At 36.2% G+C, this 18770-nt stretch overlaps 1 protein-coding gene across 7 annotated transcripts in view; it reads right to left on the bottom strand.

Moving 5' to 3' along the window:
* The window catches only part of Sphkap (SPHK1 interactor, AKAP domain containing), a 167513-nt gene that overhangs the window by 105125 nt on the left and 43618 nt on the right, over positions 1-18770 (bottom strand). For 5 of the 7 annotated variants that reach the window (XM_063237205.1, XM_063237207.1, XM_063237204.1 and 2 more), the window contains one exon: positions 10791-10908. In XM_063237205.1, coding sequence (XP_063093275.1) covers positions 10791-10889 — 99 coding nt within the window. In that variant the 5' untranslated portion in view covers positions 10890-10908. The remainder of the gene's footprint in view (positions 1-10790; positions 10909-18770) is intronic. The other 2 variants (XM_063237208.1, XM_063237203.1) reach the window with 1 other exon arrangement.

Genomic DNA, 18770 nt, shown 5'->3' with positions numbered 1-18770 from the left:
TATCAAACTGGGCTAGGCTATAGGAAACAATAAAGACAATATTATGTTGATGAGCTCAAAATTGATGGACTTTATGTGGAACTACGGTCTAGCATTCAAGATAGACCCTAATTCAGATCCCACCAGTTAGTCATTAATGAATATTTATTAATTTACAGTAATTAAGGTGTTGCACTTTGCTGTATTTTTACGTGTTTCTAGACTTTGTCTCTGATTATTCGTCTGCTTGCATCTTCTGCCGCAATCTAGTAGTGAGCTAAGAACTTGCTTCACAGTTTTTATGATGTACCTGTATCTTTTCCCCACGTCATTCCACCTGCCTCCTTAAACATTTTAATGTTCTTCCCCAAACCTGAGCTCTAACTGAAACCAAGACGAATCCTATCAAATATTTCTCTGTTCCTATAAAATTTCTATAGTAAAAAGAGTTCTACCTCAGAATGTTGGAATGGATGTCCCTTTCTTTGCCTTCCTATCCCATGTGTGTATCACGTGAGTGTATGAGTATCTCATTCAATTCAAACTTCCTTCTTTCTCCTAGCATGTTATTGGTACTGATCAAGTGGTTGTTGTTTTTTGCCCAAACTTTTATGTATTTGATGGACTATAAACCTGAAATTTTTATTTCCAATGATTGTTTCCAAAAGAAAATTTGTAAAATTTTGTGTGTGATTTATCTAATTTGAAGAAAACTTGAGACGTTAAATAGATGCACATAATGATGTTTTGTATTTCTGCAAGGATTCTTCTAAAAAAGTAATGAAGAAGTTTCATGTTGAGTAAGATCCCCATTTTCTAGTCTTATGCTACCATTTTATTTTATTTTCTGATCATCACAAGCATCAAAATGTAAAGCAGCCTTAAAGCTTTTAAAAGAGAAATTTCACATACAATATACTGTATTTCCTTAACGTATACACTATGGTTATTGATGGAATACTGTTTAAAATTAATTGCATAATGTCAGCAGAAGAAGGAACCCTCTCTTTTTCAAAACTATACTGTTCTCCTTCCTTCTCCCAAAATGTGAACTCAGAGAAGTTAAGATGAACTAAGATTTTGAGACATTAAGTTCTCAATAGTTAACACTCTTGATTATCTGCTTATTCTAAGATTTAAAATAATGTTATCTTAAAAGTCTACGTTATGTGTAGAAAAGTTTTGAAAGCAATGTCTAAAGGAACCATCCTTTTAAATGTAAAAAAATGTAATCAATTTGTTTCAGATATTAGGAAAATAAAAATGAAAGAAACTGTAAGATACAGGGAGAGAGAAAAACCTATTGGAACATTTGTGGCATCACTCAGCAAACCGTCTGCTCCCCTATTGCTTTCTGGATTCTTCCTAGGAAACTTGGGTACGTTTTTACTGCACAAGAAGACTGCAATGTGAGTGGTGTATTTAGATCTGACTTCTGAATGATACAGGGGACAATGAGCTGATGAATGCAGATGCAAGGACAGAGAAGCTGATACCTGTTGGCTTGGCAATCTAATGACAGCTCTCTTGCAGCTAAGATTTTCTTGATAGAAATACATCACATTTCCAAAAACAAATCTCCTATATTGTATAAGCTTTATAAGTTTTGAAAAATGCACATAATCATGGAATCACTAGCATAATCAAGATGTATAATATCTCCAATATCCTCTTCCAATGCCTGTGCTCTTCAGATGTCAGCTTGTCATGTATCTCCCTAGTCTACTGAGAAGACTTGTCCTGATGTCTAGCCCTGAGATTTTGCCTTGCCAGAATGTGACATATATGGAACACACAGGATAAACCTCTTTGTGATGTTTCTTTTCACTTAGTACAATGAGTTTAAAATTCATCTATTTTGTTATATATTTAGTAGTTTGTTTTCTTTCCATTGCCAAGTAATATTACATTTTATGGATGTACATAAATTGTTTAAAAAAATTCATTTACTCAGCGAAAGATATTTTGGTTGTTTCCAGTTTTTGACAAATGTGATTCAAGCTGCTATTAATATTTGTCCATAGGTCTTTTTTTTACTTCAGATTTTTGCTTTGCCTGGCTAGAGAGCCAAGAATAAGATAACTAAGTCATGTAATAACTTTACAGAAAATTAATAACATGTCCTTTACAGTGAATTTAAAATTTTCCATTCCCACTAGCAAAAGTGTGCGAGTTCAAATTGTTCTAAACCTTTGTCTGCCTTCAAATTTATTTTAGTCATTCTAACAGATGCACAGTGGCATTTAATCATTTCTAACAGGTGCGACATGGTTTATTTGTCTTTTAATTTTAAGATACCTATTTTTTCAAATATATTTTTAAATTACACTTTGGCTTATTCCATACTGGTTCAAATCATACTCAGAAGCACTAATGAGCCTCTATATTTGATGCTTGGAATGTCGTGATAAGGGAAGGGTGATGCTATTCAGGCTCAGTCCTCACTCCTTTGTACAACAGCTATTTGTTGAACATCTGCTGTTTTTACTGGGCATTGTTCATTTAATTGGGGAATAAATGAAGAGAAGAAGAAAAACAACCAAATAGAATCCTGTTTTCATTCCATGGGGGCAGGACAGATCCCAATGAATAGTCAATAAACACATGTAAGGAACTAGTGAAATCCGCATGAAGGTAAAGCCAGGTACTGGGGTGAAGGGGTAAGGGATGCCATGTGGGAAAGTACAAGTTGCTGGGCCTTAAGAACAGGACTAGGCAGAGATCTGAACAAAGTGCAGTGCCTGTCACACCCTTATCCCAGGAATAAGGAGACCCAGGCAGGGGTCATCAGCAGAAACAAACATTCAAAACAGGCTTGTGCTGGGTGTGCTTGAAGAATAATAGAATCTCAAGCGCCTGGTACAAAGCAAAGAAAATTACTAGAAAATAGAAGTTTTCAGCAGTGGGAAAGGAACCTTTTATTTTTCAATAAAGAGAAATCATTGCTGGGCTTGGCTAGCTATTTTATGCCTTATAGTACTCCAAGAGTCTCCAAAATTGCTTCATTATAATTTTGAAGATTTAGTCATTGGCTTTATTAATAGCTACTTTCTGAATTAAGTTTAACAATAGCTGAAAAGCTTAATATGCACACATATATGCACGCATATATGAACACTTATCTGTAAGTGTTTTGAGAAATTTTACATATTTTAAATTCATGATTGTCATGGTTTATGTTTGTGTCCCCCAGGCCTCATGAGTTTGCATTGTTCATATGTGATAGTTCATTGTATAGTGCTTGGATTGATGGTGTCAGTGCTCCACCCACATAGGGGTGGAGCCAGGATGTGATGTAATGGCAGGAAGAAGGTATGTCTTTCTCTTTGCTGGTTCGAGCTCGCTGTGGGCGGCCACCATGAACTGTGGTCCAGCCATGCCCGCCTGTCTTGGAGCCAACTGAGTGTGGACTGAAACATCCAAAAACTGTAAGAAATAAACCTTTCCTTTCCCCCATTTGGACTTCAGGCATTTTGTCTCAGCAATGAGCATAAAGTAACTAAGACAATGATAATGTAATCTAACCTATGCTTTAGGAAATTTTTTTTGTGTGAATATTTGTTTTTCATGCTGGACATAATACCTTTCCATTATTTCCAAGGGAAACTGTGTGATGCTTATTTAATTCATGATAAACTAATAAGATGTAATAATGTACAATCTGGACAATACTTTTGTGTGGAAGGAAAAAATGGTATTGAAAATTCAATGATTTTTGTCTCTATTTTCTGAGGGTTTCATAGTAAGATGTAATTTCCTTTCCATGATAATTTTACAAGATGACCAGTAGAGTTCTTGTGTATTAATCTTTTTTACAAAAAGGGGAAATTACTTACAAAATATCAATAATTATGTTTGAGTATTCATAGTATATATTTGGTAATTCTGTTTGGTTAGATGTGAAGCATTTTTGAATTACACTATTGACACCCACTAAAATCTGAAAATGTTATAATTGATTATTTTAAAATTACTAGAAAATAATAGAGTTCACTTAGCACTTAGAATAAAATTATTCATTATGAGGAATGAAAAAGAGTTTGAAAAACATGAAATCAAAGGTATAGTGTGTTGAGAAAGATGGGGTTTGCAGTGGGTTTGCAATTCATTTTCTCCCTGATAACTGGATGAAAAGAAATGCCTCCAAGTAATCAAATATCATGGTTCAGTGACTACTGAGTGGGCTCCAGATAAATTAATCATATCTTTCCAACATGAGAGTCTATGGAATGCTGTTAGCAATGTGCTCTTCATCTAACTGAGCTTGCTTCTGGTAAATAAACACAAAATATACTGATTTATGGAGAATTCATCTCTAACAAATGTCATATAAAGATATCATTGAGTATAAAATGGAATGTTTCATGATAAAAGGAGCTCCATTCTTGGGCATTAGTCAAGTCCATGTACATAATTCAGAGATTTTGTTGGCTAACCTGGGCCAAAGTGCCTCCTAACAGCAAGAAATGAACCACACAGATTCTCCACAGCCCACGTACTTTTGCTTTTTGTGTGTCAATCAGTGACTTGTGTCCTGGAACCTGCACTGTATTTCAGTGCAGTCACAGGAATTGTGTGGGAGCACAGAAGACAGTTGAGCTGATCAAGACTAGTAAAGAAGTATCAGGACATTCTCCTCTAATTCCTCTGTATCAGCTCGCAGAAGAGTGCTCTGAAAGTGGGTCAGAGCTTTTTAGTTTGAATATAGACTATACAATGCAAGGGTTGCAAAACCAGTTATACTCAGGGAATGCAAATATAGGATAATTTATGAATGGTCATCAATGGCTGAAACAGAGGATAGCTGATTAGTTGCTACTTAGTTGCTATTTAAAGATAATCTAATGCTGAAATATTTTAATAATCAATAAAGGTAATATGATTTCAATATTAGGAGAAGCAAAATTCAAGAAAATATATGATGGGGAAAATCAGTGCCCACCGTTGATTTTGAATTGTTTTGTATATGTATACAAAGTATAGATGGTAATACATTTGTCACTAGATAAAAACAGTAGATTTGAAGGTCATGTGTCACTTGAAAATCAATGTTTGCCCTTGGCAACTAAAAAGTGACAACTCTGTTTTATCAGACATTTGAGAGGAAGCTACTGAAAAAAATGAACTTTTAAACTACAGACAGATAGATGTAATCTAAGAATCTACCTGTCTGGGTGATTCCATCTGCAGGAATATGAGCCCTTAAACAGTTCTTTCAAGGTGAGTCACTTTCATGAAAGTTAGAAATGAGTGTACAAATATGCTCATACACATGTGAGCGGGCTCACTCGGAGGAACATGAAAGCCAGAGTTGAGATGGAATCTATCTGAGCCAGGACCTCTCTTCTGCTGTGACACTGGCACAGCTGAAAAGTGGGCACTCTTACCTGAAGGGTGAGCCCAGCACGACAGGGGAAAGATCTGTGCTACCAGGCGTGGTATGCATGGGTGCAGAGCTATACCTGCCGACTGAATGGGGAGGACTGGAAGCAAAGAGAAAAGGCCCTGAGCCTGATGATAGGGAGAAGGATGGCAGCTCCTTCTGAAAATACAAAGGCAGAGTTTGAATATCAAGTCAGATATTTCTGCAAGTTAAGCCACTTTCCATTCCTGGATAGAAGCACTTAATATATAATATAAAGATGGTTTGGGGTAATTACAAAAATTCACAAACAAAGAGCACTTGTCCAGTTCCCTTACGGCAGCAGCACTTCAGCCCCACTAAAATTCTCCTTTATTTCGGTTTTTCAGAGTCCTACTTCTCTAATTAAAAAAGGAAAAGAAAGAAAGAAAAGAAAAATCTTGCAATATACTTCTAGGATTTCTTCACACAAAGGATGCTCAAGGAATAGCGCTGCACAGAACAAAATAAGAATCTCACGTACTCACACCACCAAGTGGTGAGGACAAAGAGAAGTGGGGCAGAGTCCAGAATATGAGTCCTTGAACATACTGGATTTCAGAATATGAAGCTGAATTATTTTCAAACCCCAAATGAGCATAACTCCTGGTTTTAAACAAAATCTCTAATAAAAAAGATGGATGCGCTGGCATTTTCCAGGGAGTAAACTGGATGTGTGATCCAGGCAGCCTCACCTCGTTGTATCAGGATGGACTTGGGTTCACCTTCCAGGCATGAGAAACATTTAGCACCTTGATCTGCTTTTGCTGACAGCAGAGAGCGTAAGTCCCTGCTGGGAACCTGCAGTGTTTGCTTTGTCCTCAGTGCAGTCCTGAAGCCTCCCGGGTGGGATGTGCTTCTTCAGTGTACAGAAGTACCCTTTGGTGGTCAGGGAGATGATCCTGGATGGGACTGGGCTGCATCTGGCCTCTGGAGCTTCCTTTCTTACTGTCGATTTGTCCCCCAGTCCCCTTCCCAGTAGTCTTAATAGTGTCACCACTCATGGATATCTTGGTATAAATAGTTATTCTTTTTAAAATTTCTACTTCTTCAGTGCTGTTGCAGGCTGATGATAAAACAAGACATCTATCTGCCTTAAAAAAATTGACTGAACCATTTTCTGGTGTTGGGAACTGGGCTTGAGCCCAGGCTGCAAAATCAGAGCAGTACCGAAGAACCACAAGTGCTATGTGTCCCGGTGGGACAAACAACTAGTGCCTTCTGCTGTAGGACACGCTCAGGCATGTGATTTGTTATTTATTTATTTATTCTTTAACCCTTTCCTTCCTTGAAGGAGACAGCTCCTACAAACACAGAATATGAAAAGAATTTTCCATCACGTGACTATCTAGATGTTAAGCAGGACAAGTTCTTTGTAGTTTCTTGGAAATATTGTTTGGGGTTTTGGCCAAAACAATTGTGACTCTCTTAAGAATGCCTTTAGAGATAGGGATTGGATTCTGAAAAGCCTCTGGATTTGTATGCCCATGACTGAACACATTAATTGAGTTGCTTTTCTTAATTACATGGCATTAGAAAGATATAGGCTTAGATGAAAGTGTATTTTTACAGAATAGAATGAAACATCAAGGGACATACACTCTGTCATTCTTCAAATATATCTGAAGCAAATTTATGTCAGTGTAAAGAGGGTCAGTCATGGCAAGAATGCTCTTCAGACTTCAAAGAGCTGATCAGATGTCGTATTAAGATCAAAATCTGCCTCAGGGAGCCTGAGCTGATTTCAGTCTGCCCACTTTGATTAAGTCCGAGTTTAAGGCAGATTTAATTAACATGACACAAAAAGAGAAAGATTTTTGCGGTGTTGATTTTCCCCCAATTCTTTCCTCACCTCAATCCTATTTAGAGACTTGGTTCCACTATAGCCCAGATAGCAGATTGTTAGCCTGTGAAGTAAAGGAAGGATTGAAAATGTTCAGCCATTGTGGAAAAATGACCTGCAATATAATGCTCTCAAAGCAGAAAGAAATTAACAGATACGCGTCATCAGGAGGACATTTAACATGCTGTGCTGTTTTCTGTTTTAAATTCTATTTAAGTGAATGTTACCCTTGTATAAAATAACTTATTTGGAATTAACTGATATTTATTGAACATCAACTATATGCCAAGGGCATATGTTAATGTCATAGCAACTTTTAAGGATCTGAGTCAGAGAGGTTCCACCCCTGGATGGACATCACATCATGAAATCTCCAATTTAGCTCAATGTTTACGTTTCAGGTGCAGGTTGGTTACTTGCTATCCGCTGTGTCTTTAGTGACAGCGGATTTTGATTTGTTATAAATAGACTATGGAGAACTTTTCAACAAATAAACAACAATCACATATAATCATTTAGCTCATTTGGTGAAACCCCATATGGATCAGTTTAGTAAGAGTGGTTCTGTTTGTCTTGTAAGTAGGGTTATATGAGAGGGAAACCTTGGGCAATGCCCACCTGAGATACCACTGGGGGCTCCCTGGGGAGAATGTAGTGCCCTTTCCCCATCAGCATCTCTTCTCCATTTCCCCCCTGCAATATCTTGTAACTTTACCACTTTAAATATGTTATGCTGATGATTCCCAGCATAATTAATAATTATGCTGAATCTCTATGCTTATTAAATTAGTGACACAAAATTTAGTTCACATTCCCACTTGGATGGATAAAGAGTGTCTGCTTAGAGCTCCACGAAGAGTAGAATTCCAAGTTTTTGTCCAGGTAGAATAGGCCAGGTAGAATTTCCAATGTCAGTAAGGGAGAAGGGGGGTAGTTGAGTAGGGGACAGATGCTGTTTGCAGCACAAGACGATGCTGTGCAATCCTAGCAAGCAGGTTGGTGTGAATTTATCTGGTAACTTTCCTAACCTTTAAAAGAAGAGAAAAGGAAAAGGGACGGTTCTAAACCTAGAGTTAGAAGGAAAACTTACTTTGAATAACAGAACACTTTTGAGAATAAAATTAGCAAAATGCCAGAAGGAAATACGTAAAACACTACGGTCTGATATGGTCACCTTAGCTTGGTGGAAAGGAAAGCTCTCAATACCAACAATATAAATTGAAGAGTTCCTCTTTCACATAAATCCATAATAATCTTTTCCCTAATACTATAGCTTTTTTGTAGATAAGGTTCCAGTGACTGTATTTCCCCAGCAGCAAAGAGGAACCGAAGCAATTGTGCGTGGGTAGGATTCCCCACAGGCGGAAATTCACTGTGAAACACACATTCCATCAATTTGCAGTTTTTCAGAGTCTGATAATCCAACTCATGTGTCATCTTCTACCTCCTTACTTTGTTTCTTCCACCAGTGATTTTAGGACTACCTCAGTTCTGATAAGAAGGCTTGATCAGGGAGATAAAGCTAAGACATGAGATGGGTTTGGGGAACACAAAGGGGTTTCTCCAATTTACTCTTATTGCAGGTAGACTGACTGAAGAGTGGTGATTTCTCTGCACGGCTTGGTCCTTCTGAGAGCTTCTTGCTCTGTTTGCCTCTTTTGAGCAGAAGGTACGTTATGTGTGTACTACGCGGATCCTCATTTCCCCAGCCCTGTTACCTCTGATTAAAAAGATTAAACACTTGATCAACGAACATTGAAATTAAATTGCATCTATGCATAATAATAGCATAATAAAGGCATAGACTCTTTTAATAGTACGTTCTTACTGAGGCTTTATATTCTAGATTCTAAGAAGGGCTTAACATTCTTGAGTAACTCTCTCGAAAGGAAGGCAAAGAATTATAGCCCACATAGTGTGTAATATGTGGTTGCACAGTTGCTATTAGATACTTTTTGAAATTCAATTATGTAAGCTTCAGAGAATTAGTTAAAATAACAGGAATGTTCTATGGTTATTCTTAAGTTACAGTAGAAGATGGTGTAGACTTCACTGATATGCTGCAGCCCTTGCTGAAAACAGATAAATATTCTGTTTGCCCATTCAGGCTGTGACCACTCTTCCCTGTCTGTGTTACAGTCCATTTTCCTGGTGCATTTGTTGCTATGGTGCTTCTTGGATTTTACTACTAAGGTCTTTCACCTGATTTACGCTTCCCTGACATATCACTGGTACGTTTATGTTACTACATAATCTGTGAATCATTCTTTGATTGTTCACTTGATAAGCCACCAACCTCTATCATCCCAAACAGTAAATTCCCTAAGGATTACAGAATTTAATGATCCACCCTTGTGTTTTCTTATGAGATCAAACATGGTTTTGAATGTATTTACATTGAGCCATATGAAATTGTCTCAATATGATAATTTTTGTCCCATGAAAAGCACTTTTCTGTGGTTTATTGCTCGTTCTAGAAATAACTGTGGTACTGGTTAGACATGTGTAAAATTTTACATCCTTGTTTGTGAGATTATGTGTATACATATCTATTAAATGAACGTACACTGTGATGCTATTTTTCATTAAAGGCTACATGTTTCCTACTCCTGGTATTTGTTAATTTTATTCATACTTGAAAACTAGGAAATTATATAAAAGTCACAAAGGAATGATTAACTGGATGCAGTAATCAACAAATGTATATGGACATAACATATATATGTATACATATACCTATGCATGTATTAATGTATGTCACATACATACATAATATATTTAGTAACAGGGTAGTTCACAAGACAATTTTTTACAAGATTTTTTATGATTAAATTTTTTCACAATAAATAATTCAATGTGATTTCTTTCAAATTCGGTGTGATTTCTTCCAAATTTGAATGCAAATAAACATACTCACCTCTAAAAACTAGCAACACATAGCAGTAAAAACACTGGGTAAAAGAATCAGGAACTTGGGCATTTTGCTTTAAATTTCTTAGCCTTAGTTGGTTTGGCTGGAAAAACTAGAGTTGAATTGAATGATGTTATGTTGTTCAAGTAATAACTTCTTGCAAGTCACTTAAACGAAAATTGTTTGTCAGATCTAAAGTCCACATGCTCCACATTGGCAGTCTGCTTTGCTTAATAAGCCAGGCATTCTCTACTCTTTTAGAAAATGTCTAAAGGGGGGAAAGTTAAGAAATTTTCTTAAATATGGATTTAGGAATAGAACACAATAAATTAAGCAGTTCAAAACTTGTGATTTTTCTGAACAGAGATCCAAGAGGCTCTGGTCCACGGCTCAGTTTAGAAGGAGAAGGAGGACAGGGGTGGGGTGGAGGTCGGATGGCATAACAGTTATCAGGTTATGAATTTGTGAATTATTTGAAGGTTTTTTTTAAAATTATTTCCATGAATTCTATTTTAAAATGTCATCAGCCTATCTGGGAAACCAGAAAGTGGGCCACTTAGTTGGTTGTTTGTACTTCAGGAAAAGGATCTGAAAGGTCAAGTCCAAGTGTGTTCAAGGCCAACCAGGAAGGAGAAACTGGCACGGGCCACGGTTACCTTCTTACAGGCGGTGATGGAGCCTCCCAGGCTGCTTCCCAGGCTGCTTCCCGTGCCGCCACTGCCGCTGTTCCGCTGCACTTCCGAACCTTCACTCATCAGTGGTGACTCCAAGCTGCTGTTTGTGTCCCAAACACAAAAGAGAACATATTCCATGAGTCATCTGTGTCCCTATTTCATAATGCAGGATGAACAAAGAACGACAATTTGTTCAGTATTGTCTTTTCTGATTGCATTCAACACCACAGATCTTTCTGCTGAAACTTGCAATTGTTAATACAGTTGTGCATTTGGTGGTGACACCACTGTGGACAATCCCACTGTGAAAGCATAGCTGTGACCCAGTGCCCCCTCAGTGCCTAGAGCGACTAAGTTACTGCTGACTTCTACGAAAGCTGCAAACACAGCTCTCCCCAAACAAGAAGTTTAGAGCTCAAATAAAGGCTTTTCATTCATCATATTAATCCAGCTCTGCTGATATCAACACATCACAAAATACTCATTTTATTTTTAAAATGAGGATAAAATACAACTTTAGTTGAGAGTGCAGCAAGACTCCATGAAAAGAGTGTGAGTTTCAGCAAAGCAAGTCATCCCCTGACCTCTCTGGGGCTGGACACAAGCCCTTAAATTCTGTCTCAGAAACTGGAGCCAGACACCTTCCTCATGTCTCTGCCAAACTGTAGCAGGCCTCACTATGTACAGGACTGCAAACATGTGCTAAAGATTAAAATTATTTCTACACCTTTAGCAAGTAAAACATATTGCAATTATTGCCAAACATTTTTGTTATATCACTGAAAATTTGAAGTTGAACTTCAATACAAAATCCCTCTGAATCTTACAAGCATTTCCAAATGCTATTTTTTCTAACAATATAATCATGTAAAATTTAAACCCTACTGATCTCTCAAGTCACACATTTTAATTTTTCTGTTGATCATAGAGAGCACATGTAATTCACTGAAATGTATTTTTGGAGTATAATCTAATAGTTTTGTGTTTAACACAGTATTCAAAATATAGATCTTTTCTCTTTAAAGAAGCAAGAAATATGTTAAATAAATAATGCTTTTCTAACTAACAGCTTCCACTTATTTTTCCACTTCTGAGTTAGCCATTTTTGATCATATGGGTGTGTGAGTATAGCCATTAATATTTCTTTTACTAATTACTATGAAAGCATTTAAAAATGATTATTGATGGTGCTACTTAATAAAGCTTAATCACACAACAAATTTGCAGAATAATTAAAGTCTGTTTTTCTTAAAATTTCTGTATATAAATTTCTGAGTAATTGTCACTGGGCTCATATAAACTTAGGGTAAATTAAAGGAATACATGTTATTTTGGTTACCTGGGGAAACAGCAAAATAAGGATGTGAAGAAGAAAGACAGAGAAAGCAAAAGAACAGGAAGCAAGAAAAGGAGGGAGATAATAGAGAGATGGAGAATGGAAGGATGGAAAGAAGGAAAGAAATAGCATGACAGCAGAATTCCGGTTTATTTCCTGGCCGTTGGTTCCTAGCTATACGCAACTGTCCTTTCTGGGGGTCAAGCTCTTCATCTATAGATGACATGCTCAGACTACTGACTCTGAAAGTCTCTTGAAGAATATGCTAGAGGCCTTGAGTTTTCAATCCCTTTTTTTACAGTTTCATACAGTGTGGGGAACATAACTAATTAAGCTACCATGTCAGTAAGTATGACTACACATTAAACCCAACTATAGATGTCCTGAAGACCAAATAGGCGACACCATGTGGTTTTAAATGGTTGACATGGGGACAATAAGACTGTGGTTAACTTTGGTCCACAGAGAAACAATCCACATTATTCCTCCTAGGAGTTAGTCAAGCACAGTGTGCAGGAAGTCAGGAAGACTTCTGTGTCCCCGCAGCAGATGTGGTGAGCTAGGAGGCCACTTCCATACAGACCATCGCAGGACATATGTCCTGATTTAGGATGTTCCCCACATCACTTTACAGTGTTTCTGACTCCAGGAGTGGGTCATGTGCAGACTGAGCTATAATGCTGAGAAAGGCCTCAGCCTTCCTTACACAAAACTATGGAAACATGTCAATCATTTCCAACTGCTCTGGAGAACAGTTAGGTCTGACTTGGCCAAAGTTAGTTACACCTTGTAGCAGCAGGTAATATGAAAGTTTTTTTTGAAAAAAATCAACCTCAAAAAGTTACTTAGCTGCCTAACAAGACATTCTGTATGGCTTCACACAGACAACCTGATATAGTACTTTTCATTTACCCCAAAATTTAAGAACTGCTGAGTTCATCTAGTAGTAGGAAGACATGACAATTCTACCCACAGATTTCTCAAAGTCTTTTTCTGCTTTAATGACTATGAGGTGTAGAAAAGAATTTGAAAGTTTTGTTGCTTGCCTTCATAGTGTACTCCGTTTTAAGCAGGTACAGTTTAATAAATTTAACAGTGTATATATTTGTGTATTGTTGTGGGAACTAAATGAGGAAATAGAGTTATATGATGGTACTAAAATCCATGAATTACTTAGTAATAAGCATTATATGACTCCATTGTATCAATATCAAAAATAATAGCATTTTCTATTTTTCATAAACACATTACACATAATTTTAATGGTGTGTAATATCAAAAAAAATGTAGGGAGGCTTTTCTTTTAAATATGTTGATATGAATGCAAATTTTCAGTAAGTAACTATAATTCAGTTCTGTCTGTTTTGTAGCTTTGGGGATAGAGAAGGAAATTTTAGAGTTTTTGCAGAGGTGCTGTACTTAGAGCTTCAGAAAACATTTGCTGCTACAGGGTAAGGAGAGATGGGAGTGACACGAAACTTACACATTTATTAAAATGAGCTTAAGCTGACACTGAAAGAACTGTCAAGATACAGTACAGCCTTATAACTTGCTTCTAACAGTAAAGGTAAAGATTCTTCTCTGAGACAATTTCCTTTGATTTTGACAAGCGTGACAATATTAGCAAATCCTTTGAGACTAGTTTCATGCTGAAACTGTTAAATGTCTTTCAGTGTAAAGGTAGATAAAGTGGGAAAGATGATGATACAAAAGAAGAATTTGAAGTAGTGACTTTAAACTAGCATTCCATGAAGCAACCTCCTTTATAGAAAAATGTCAACTACGGATAAACGAGAGGATAAGTTGCCCCTTCACTGCCATCATCAGTGATTCATGCAGAGTGAATAAGCAGGTCATCATCCATAGTGAAAATAGTTCAGAGAGTATTCAGTGATTTCCAGAGAGAGAGAGCCCTAGATGCCAGCTACTGGAAACTGAGTCATATTGCTATTTGCTACTCAAAGCTTTGTCCCCAACCAATACAAACGGCATTTCTTGGCAGTTGCTAGACAACCTGGTAACTCATGTCTCTCTCTACCACCAAAATGCACATGTGTTTGATTTTAATAGATTACTTTTTATTTATTAATTAAAAAGTATACAAATATTTAAAAAACACAACAAATATAAGGTGCATATAAAAACAGATCAAATAGAAAGTTGTACTAGACAGATTATGCTAGCACTGACTCAACAAAACATGCTGAAATCATATCAATTTCACACTATTCAACTTGTGTCTCAAAACACAGAAAGATCATAGTGGTCATCTAATGTTGTAAAAGGCAGTTCTCCCAAAGGAATCAACAGTTCTTAATGCATATTTCACTAAACAAAGCATCCAACTACATAAGGGAAAAACACGAAACTGAAAGAAAAACCACAGATCCACAAATATCACTGAAAAATTTGAAATATCTCCCTCAGTAGTTGACTGCTAAAGAAGGTACAAAGACTTGCGATAGAAGGGTCACCATTGGCAACGCCATTCCTCAAATGGAGGACTGTAGTGTGTGTAAAAATGGGAGACCACACAGCGTTCTCGAAATTGTGGGAAATACGGAACATACGTTTTAATTTTAAACTCAGATTTATATTCTTTATTAACTGCATCTATTTATAAAGTTTGAGAAGCACTCAGCCAACATGTTAAATACATTCTCCTTTCTCATTCGGTCTTTGCACAGAGTGTTTCTTCTGTGAACATTCTTCCCAATCCTTTCTCTTCCTTCTGCGTAATTCCTAGACTACCTTTTCAGTGTTAGCCTCTTAATTACTTCTGTGGCTTCCTTCTTCCTTTCTCCCTGCCAAACCAGTTCTTTTCTTCAGCCAACTTCCAAAGGCCCAGATGCTCTCAGCTCTATCCACCCCACCCTACCCAAGAAGTGAGAGGCTTATTCTTTGTGTGTTGTAAGAGCACCCTCAATGTACCCTGTTATAGCACTAGCAAAAAAACCACAGATTTTTTAAATTGTCTGACTCTCCTTTTTAGGCTGCAAGTTCTAAAAAGGCAGGACTGACTTAAGACCCAGGAGAGTACTATGTAGCACAGATGATTAACAAGCATTTATTGAAGTGGTTTGTTTCTATCTTTCTGAGCATCTTGGCTAAACTCAAAAGATTTGGAACAGGCAAATAGTTAAATTCAGTGCTCAGTTTTCTGCAGTGGTGACAGATGGGCAATAAGCCTTGTCTGAGGAGATAATTTAAAGCATTTCCCAGGGTCATTCTACTAAAAAAGGTTCATGCTGGTACTGTCACTAGCATGTCAAGTAAACACAGTGTAAAGTTAGACACTTTTAACAAATTCTAAAAGATAAGATTTGCTTTTATCTTCCCACCACTCAAAGGATATTTTTGGTAAAATATAGTGATAATCATTTATTTGATTCCCTCAGTCTTATGAAGGATATCTATTCTTGAGCTTTATCTTAAATCCTTTAATCTTAATACTGGGTGGGGGGGAAACCTCACATAGAAGAGAGATATATTGACTAAAGAATTAAGATACTGTTGTTAAAATAAATTTTATAATATAGCATAACTAAACATTTAGAGGATTTTAAAATATGCCTCTCTGCAGTTTAGAATTAAAGATTATTCATGCAGATATCCATATTTCATCTTCATCCACAAGGGTTTATTTACTTGTTGCATGAAACTTGGAAGTTTGGGTCAATCTCCTCAAAATGATTTGGTATAAAACTCACATGACTTATAGTATCTGTTACTTTCATCTACTGGCCCATCTGTTGACTGTCCTTGACCTAGCTTTAGTCAGGCTTCTGTGAGATTTTTCTTTGGCCCCACCTGGACCTCAGCCTTCTGAGCCCCATCTTATCAAAATCCTGCTAAGTCAGCTTAGCAAGAATCCCTCTCATCCTTGACAGCACATCAGCGTTCATGTCCACCCCCCCCCCCATGTTTTCAGCTTTGGCTTGTCTTTGACAATAACTCACCTAGATCAGCTTAGCAAGGATTCCCCTACCCTTGATGTCTCTTATTAGTAATTGTTTCTTTACTGATTCCCTCACCCTACCTGTGGGCTACAAATCTCCATGTGTTCCTGTTATGTCGGAATTGAGCTCAGTTCTATACTGATGTTTCTTTCCTCACACTGTAGTAGCTTTCATAAAATGTCCTGCCACCTTTAACAAGTATCCCATACAACATTTTAATATTACACTATGTACTTTTCGGGTTTCGAATGTCTCCTAGGCAAGAAGTTATGTGTTCTTTCTATATAGGCTTTTAGACATGATTCTTTTGCGATCTTACTGATGTTTTTCTAGGTTGAGGAGATTATATCTTCTATGAAAATTAAATTTTCTCCCACTTAATCATAGCTGAAACAGAAGTCACCATTAACTCTGTGGGATTTTAATAGTATCAGAAGAAGCAATTTATCTAAACTTAAAAATATTTAGAAACCACTATTTTATATATCTTATTTAAAATTTAAAGATGATTAACTTTAAAATGAATTCCAGATCTTTGATCTCCTAAAGTAGTAAAATACTGATATCAAAGTTATAAAGTGCCAAGCTTTTATTTTCTCAAATAAAGACATCAATTAAACATATTCCCAAGCATCTAATCTCACTGTTTTTAACACTATTCTTCAAATCAAGGATTACATAAGACTGCAATAAAAATTGTGCTATATTATCTGAGAATGATGGATTTCTTTTAACTTTGAAAGGTAACACAGTTTTCTATTGTTTTTCATCAAAACAGAGATAATATTACTGCAGACTTAAGTTTGGGGACCACCTTTTTGAGCTAGTTGTAAGTGACTATAAAGCGAACACAACCAAGTCATCTATTAACTGTAAAACAAAAGGGTCATTGTTAGTAGAAAAAAATGGCCTCAAAATTAGCTATAATTTAACTCACTTTATTTAAAAAAGATGAAGAACAAAGACATGATTATAGTATTGTTTCTTCACTTGGGATATAATTTTTAAACATCAATGGCTGTTAGTTCCCTATTTTCATCACTAATTGTTCTGAAATCTTTTATACTGAAAATTGTACTGAATATCATTTAATTAGAGCTTTTTAAATCTAGGAACTCAAAGTCTATCAGATGTATTCGGCAGAATGTGAAACATCTTTGATATTGTGTAAAATAACTGCCTAGATTACAACAGAACAAACAATCAGGTATTAAACTTCCTAATATAAGAAAAAGGGAATACATTCAAACATAGTATTATTGCTGATTATGTGCATAATATAGAGAAATAATCACTGAATAGTCTTCTGTGTGTAGATTACACTGCTTTGAATATTCACATGGTTTTGCTGTTAAGATAATGTGCTAATAGATTTATTCACTGCTGTACAAATTATTCTTTTCTCATACCTGGGTTTCCAAAATACACACAATAAAGATTTTCTTACTTATGCTGATCTTAAATGTTATCATGAGGTCATGAAGAACAAGAGAAGCTTTCTGAAATCCAACAAAACACAAGGTAATTTATCTAATTAGTCTAAGGCTATGCAACAATGCGGTCTGTTGAGGCACAGAGTTTTAAATCCATCATGGGAAAACTTAGTGATAATTAAAGCAGAACTTCATGGTAGATTAATTTGACATTTGTGAAAACTCAAAGGCAAATGCTTCCAGAGTAAATACTAGGCAATACTAAATGCTACTTTAATTGGCAAAAAATTAGTGAATTACTTCATTGGAGATTATATGTAATTTTTCTAAGGTATGTTAAATTTTTTTTTTTTTTTTTTTTTTTTTTACATTTCTGTTGCATTTTCAATTTGCTTCGTAACCCTTTTCCTCCAGAGATCCTGCATGGTTGGCATTGCTTCTTCATTTATCACAAGCAAGATATCGTAGAATTGAATTGAGGAAATATTACTGGGATGCAGAAACAAGATAGGAACCTGCTTGACTCACAGAGGAAGTGAATGGAGAAGAAATATTTTTGTGAGGAGTATAAGTAATGTACCAGTTAGATGTCTAGTGATTTTTCTACAGGGTGTAGATTTTAAAAAATCTTTGTTGATAAGTAAAAGAATGAATTTGTTGATCTTTTTTGATTAGTAAAACTGTCATTTTGTTTTATTATTCAAAACAATTTGTATTTTACATGTTCCTTTGGGGTATACAAATCCGTAACTTTTTGGAAACCTTTTAGCCCATCTTCTTATAATTCTAACCCATGCACACTTGTTACTCCTTAGTGCTTCTATTTTATAGGCTCTATATCAAGGGGAATCTTCTATGCAGGAAAATTCAACTCACTCAATTTAAACACTGAAAATTGACAATATGTTCACAAATATTCACACTGAAAGAACTAGAATGCAAATATTAAGATGGTTGTCCCAAAAATGTTATGGGAAAATGGTTTTAGGGTAAATAAAAACAGTTGTATATGTATTAACATAGGTGGTAGCATTTCTAATGTAACACCAATAAGATCATTTCTGTACTATTTTACTTTTCTCTCATTGCTCAGACAAAATACCTGATGCTCAAAATTAGGGAAGGACAGATATATTTAGCTTAGTTTGTGGAGGTTTCAGTTCATAATCAGCTAGCTCCAAGGCAAAGTTAACAAGGTAGAGAGGGGCAAGCATTCAAGGCAGCAGAAGATAGC

Source organism: Cavia porcellus, unplaced genomic scaffold (assembly GCF_034190915.1).
Source record: "Cavia porcellus strain 051 isolate PalLab524CR breed Dunkin Hartley unplaced genomic scaffold, mCavPor4.1 scaffold_26, whole genome shotgun sequence".
NCBI lineage: Eukaryota > Metazoa > Chordata > Mammalia > Rodentia > Caviidae > Cavia > Cavia porcellus.
The sequence above is the reverse complement of the archived record's forward strand: the minus strand, read 5'-3'. Positions and strand labels throughout refer to the sequence as shown.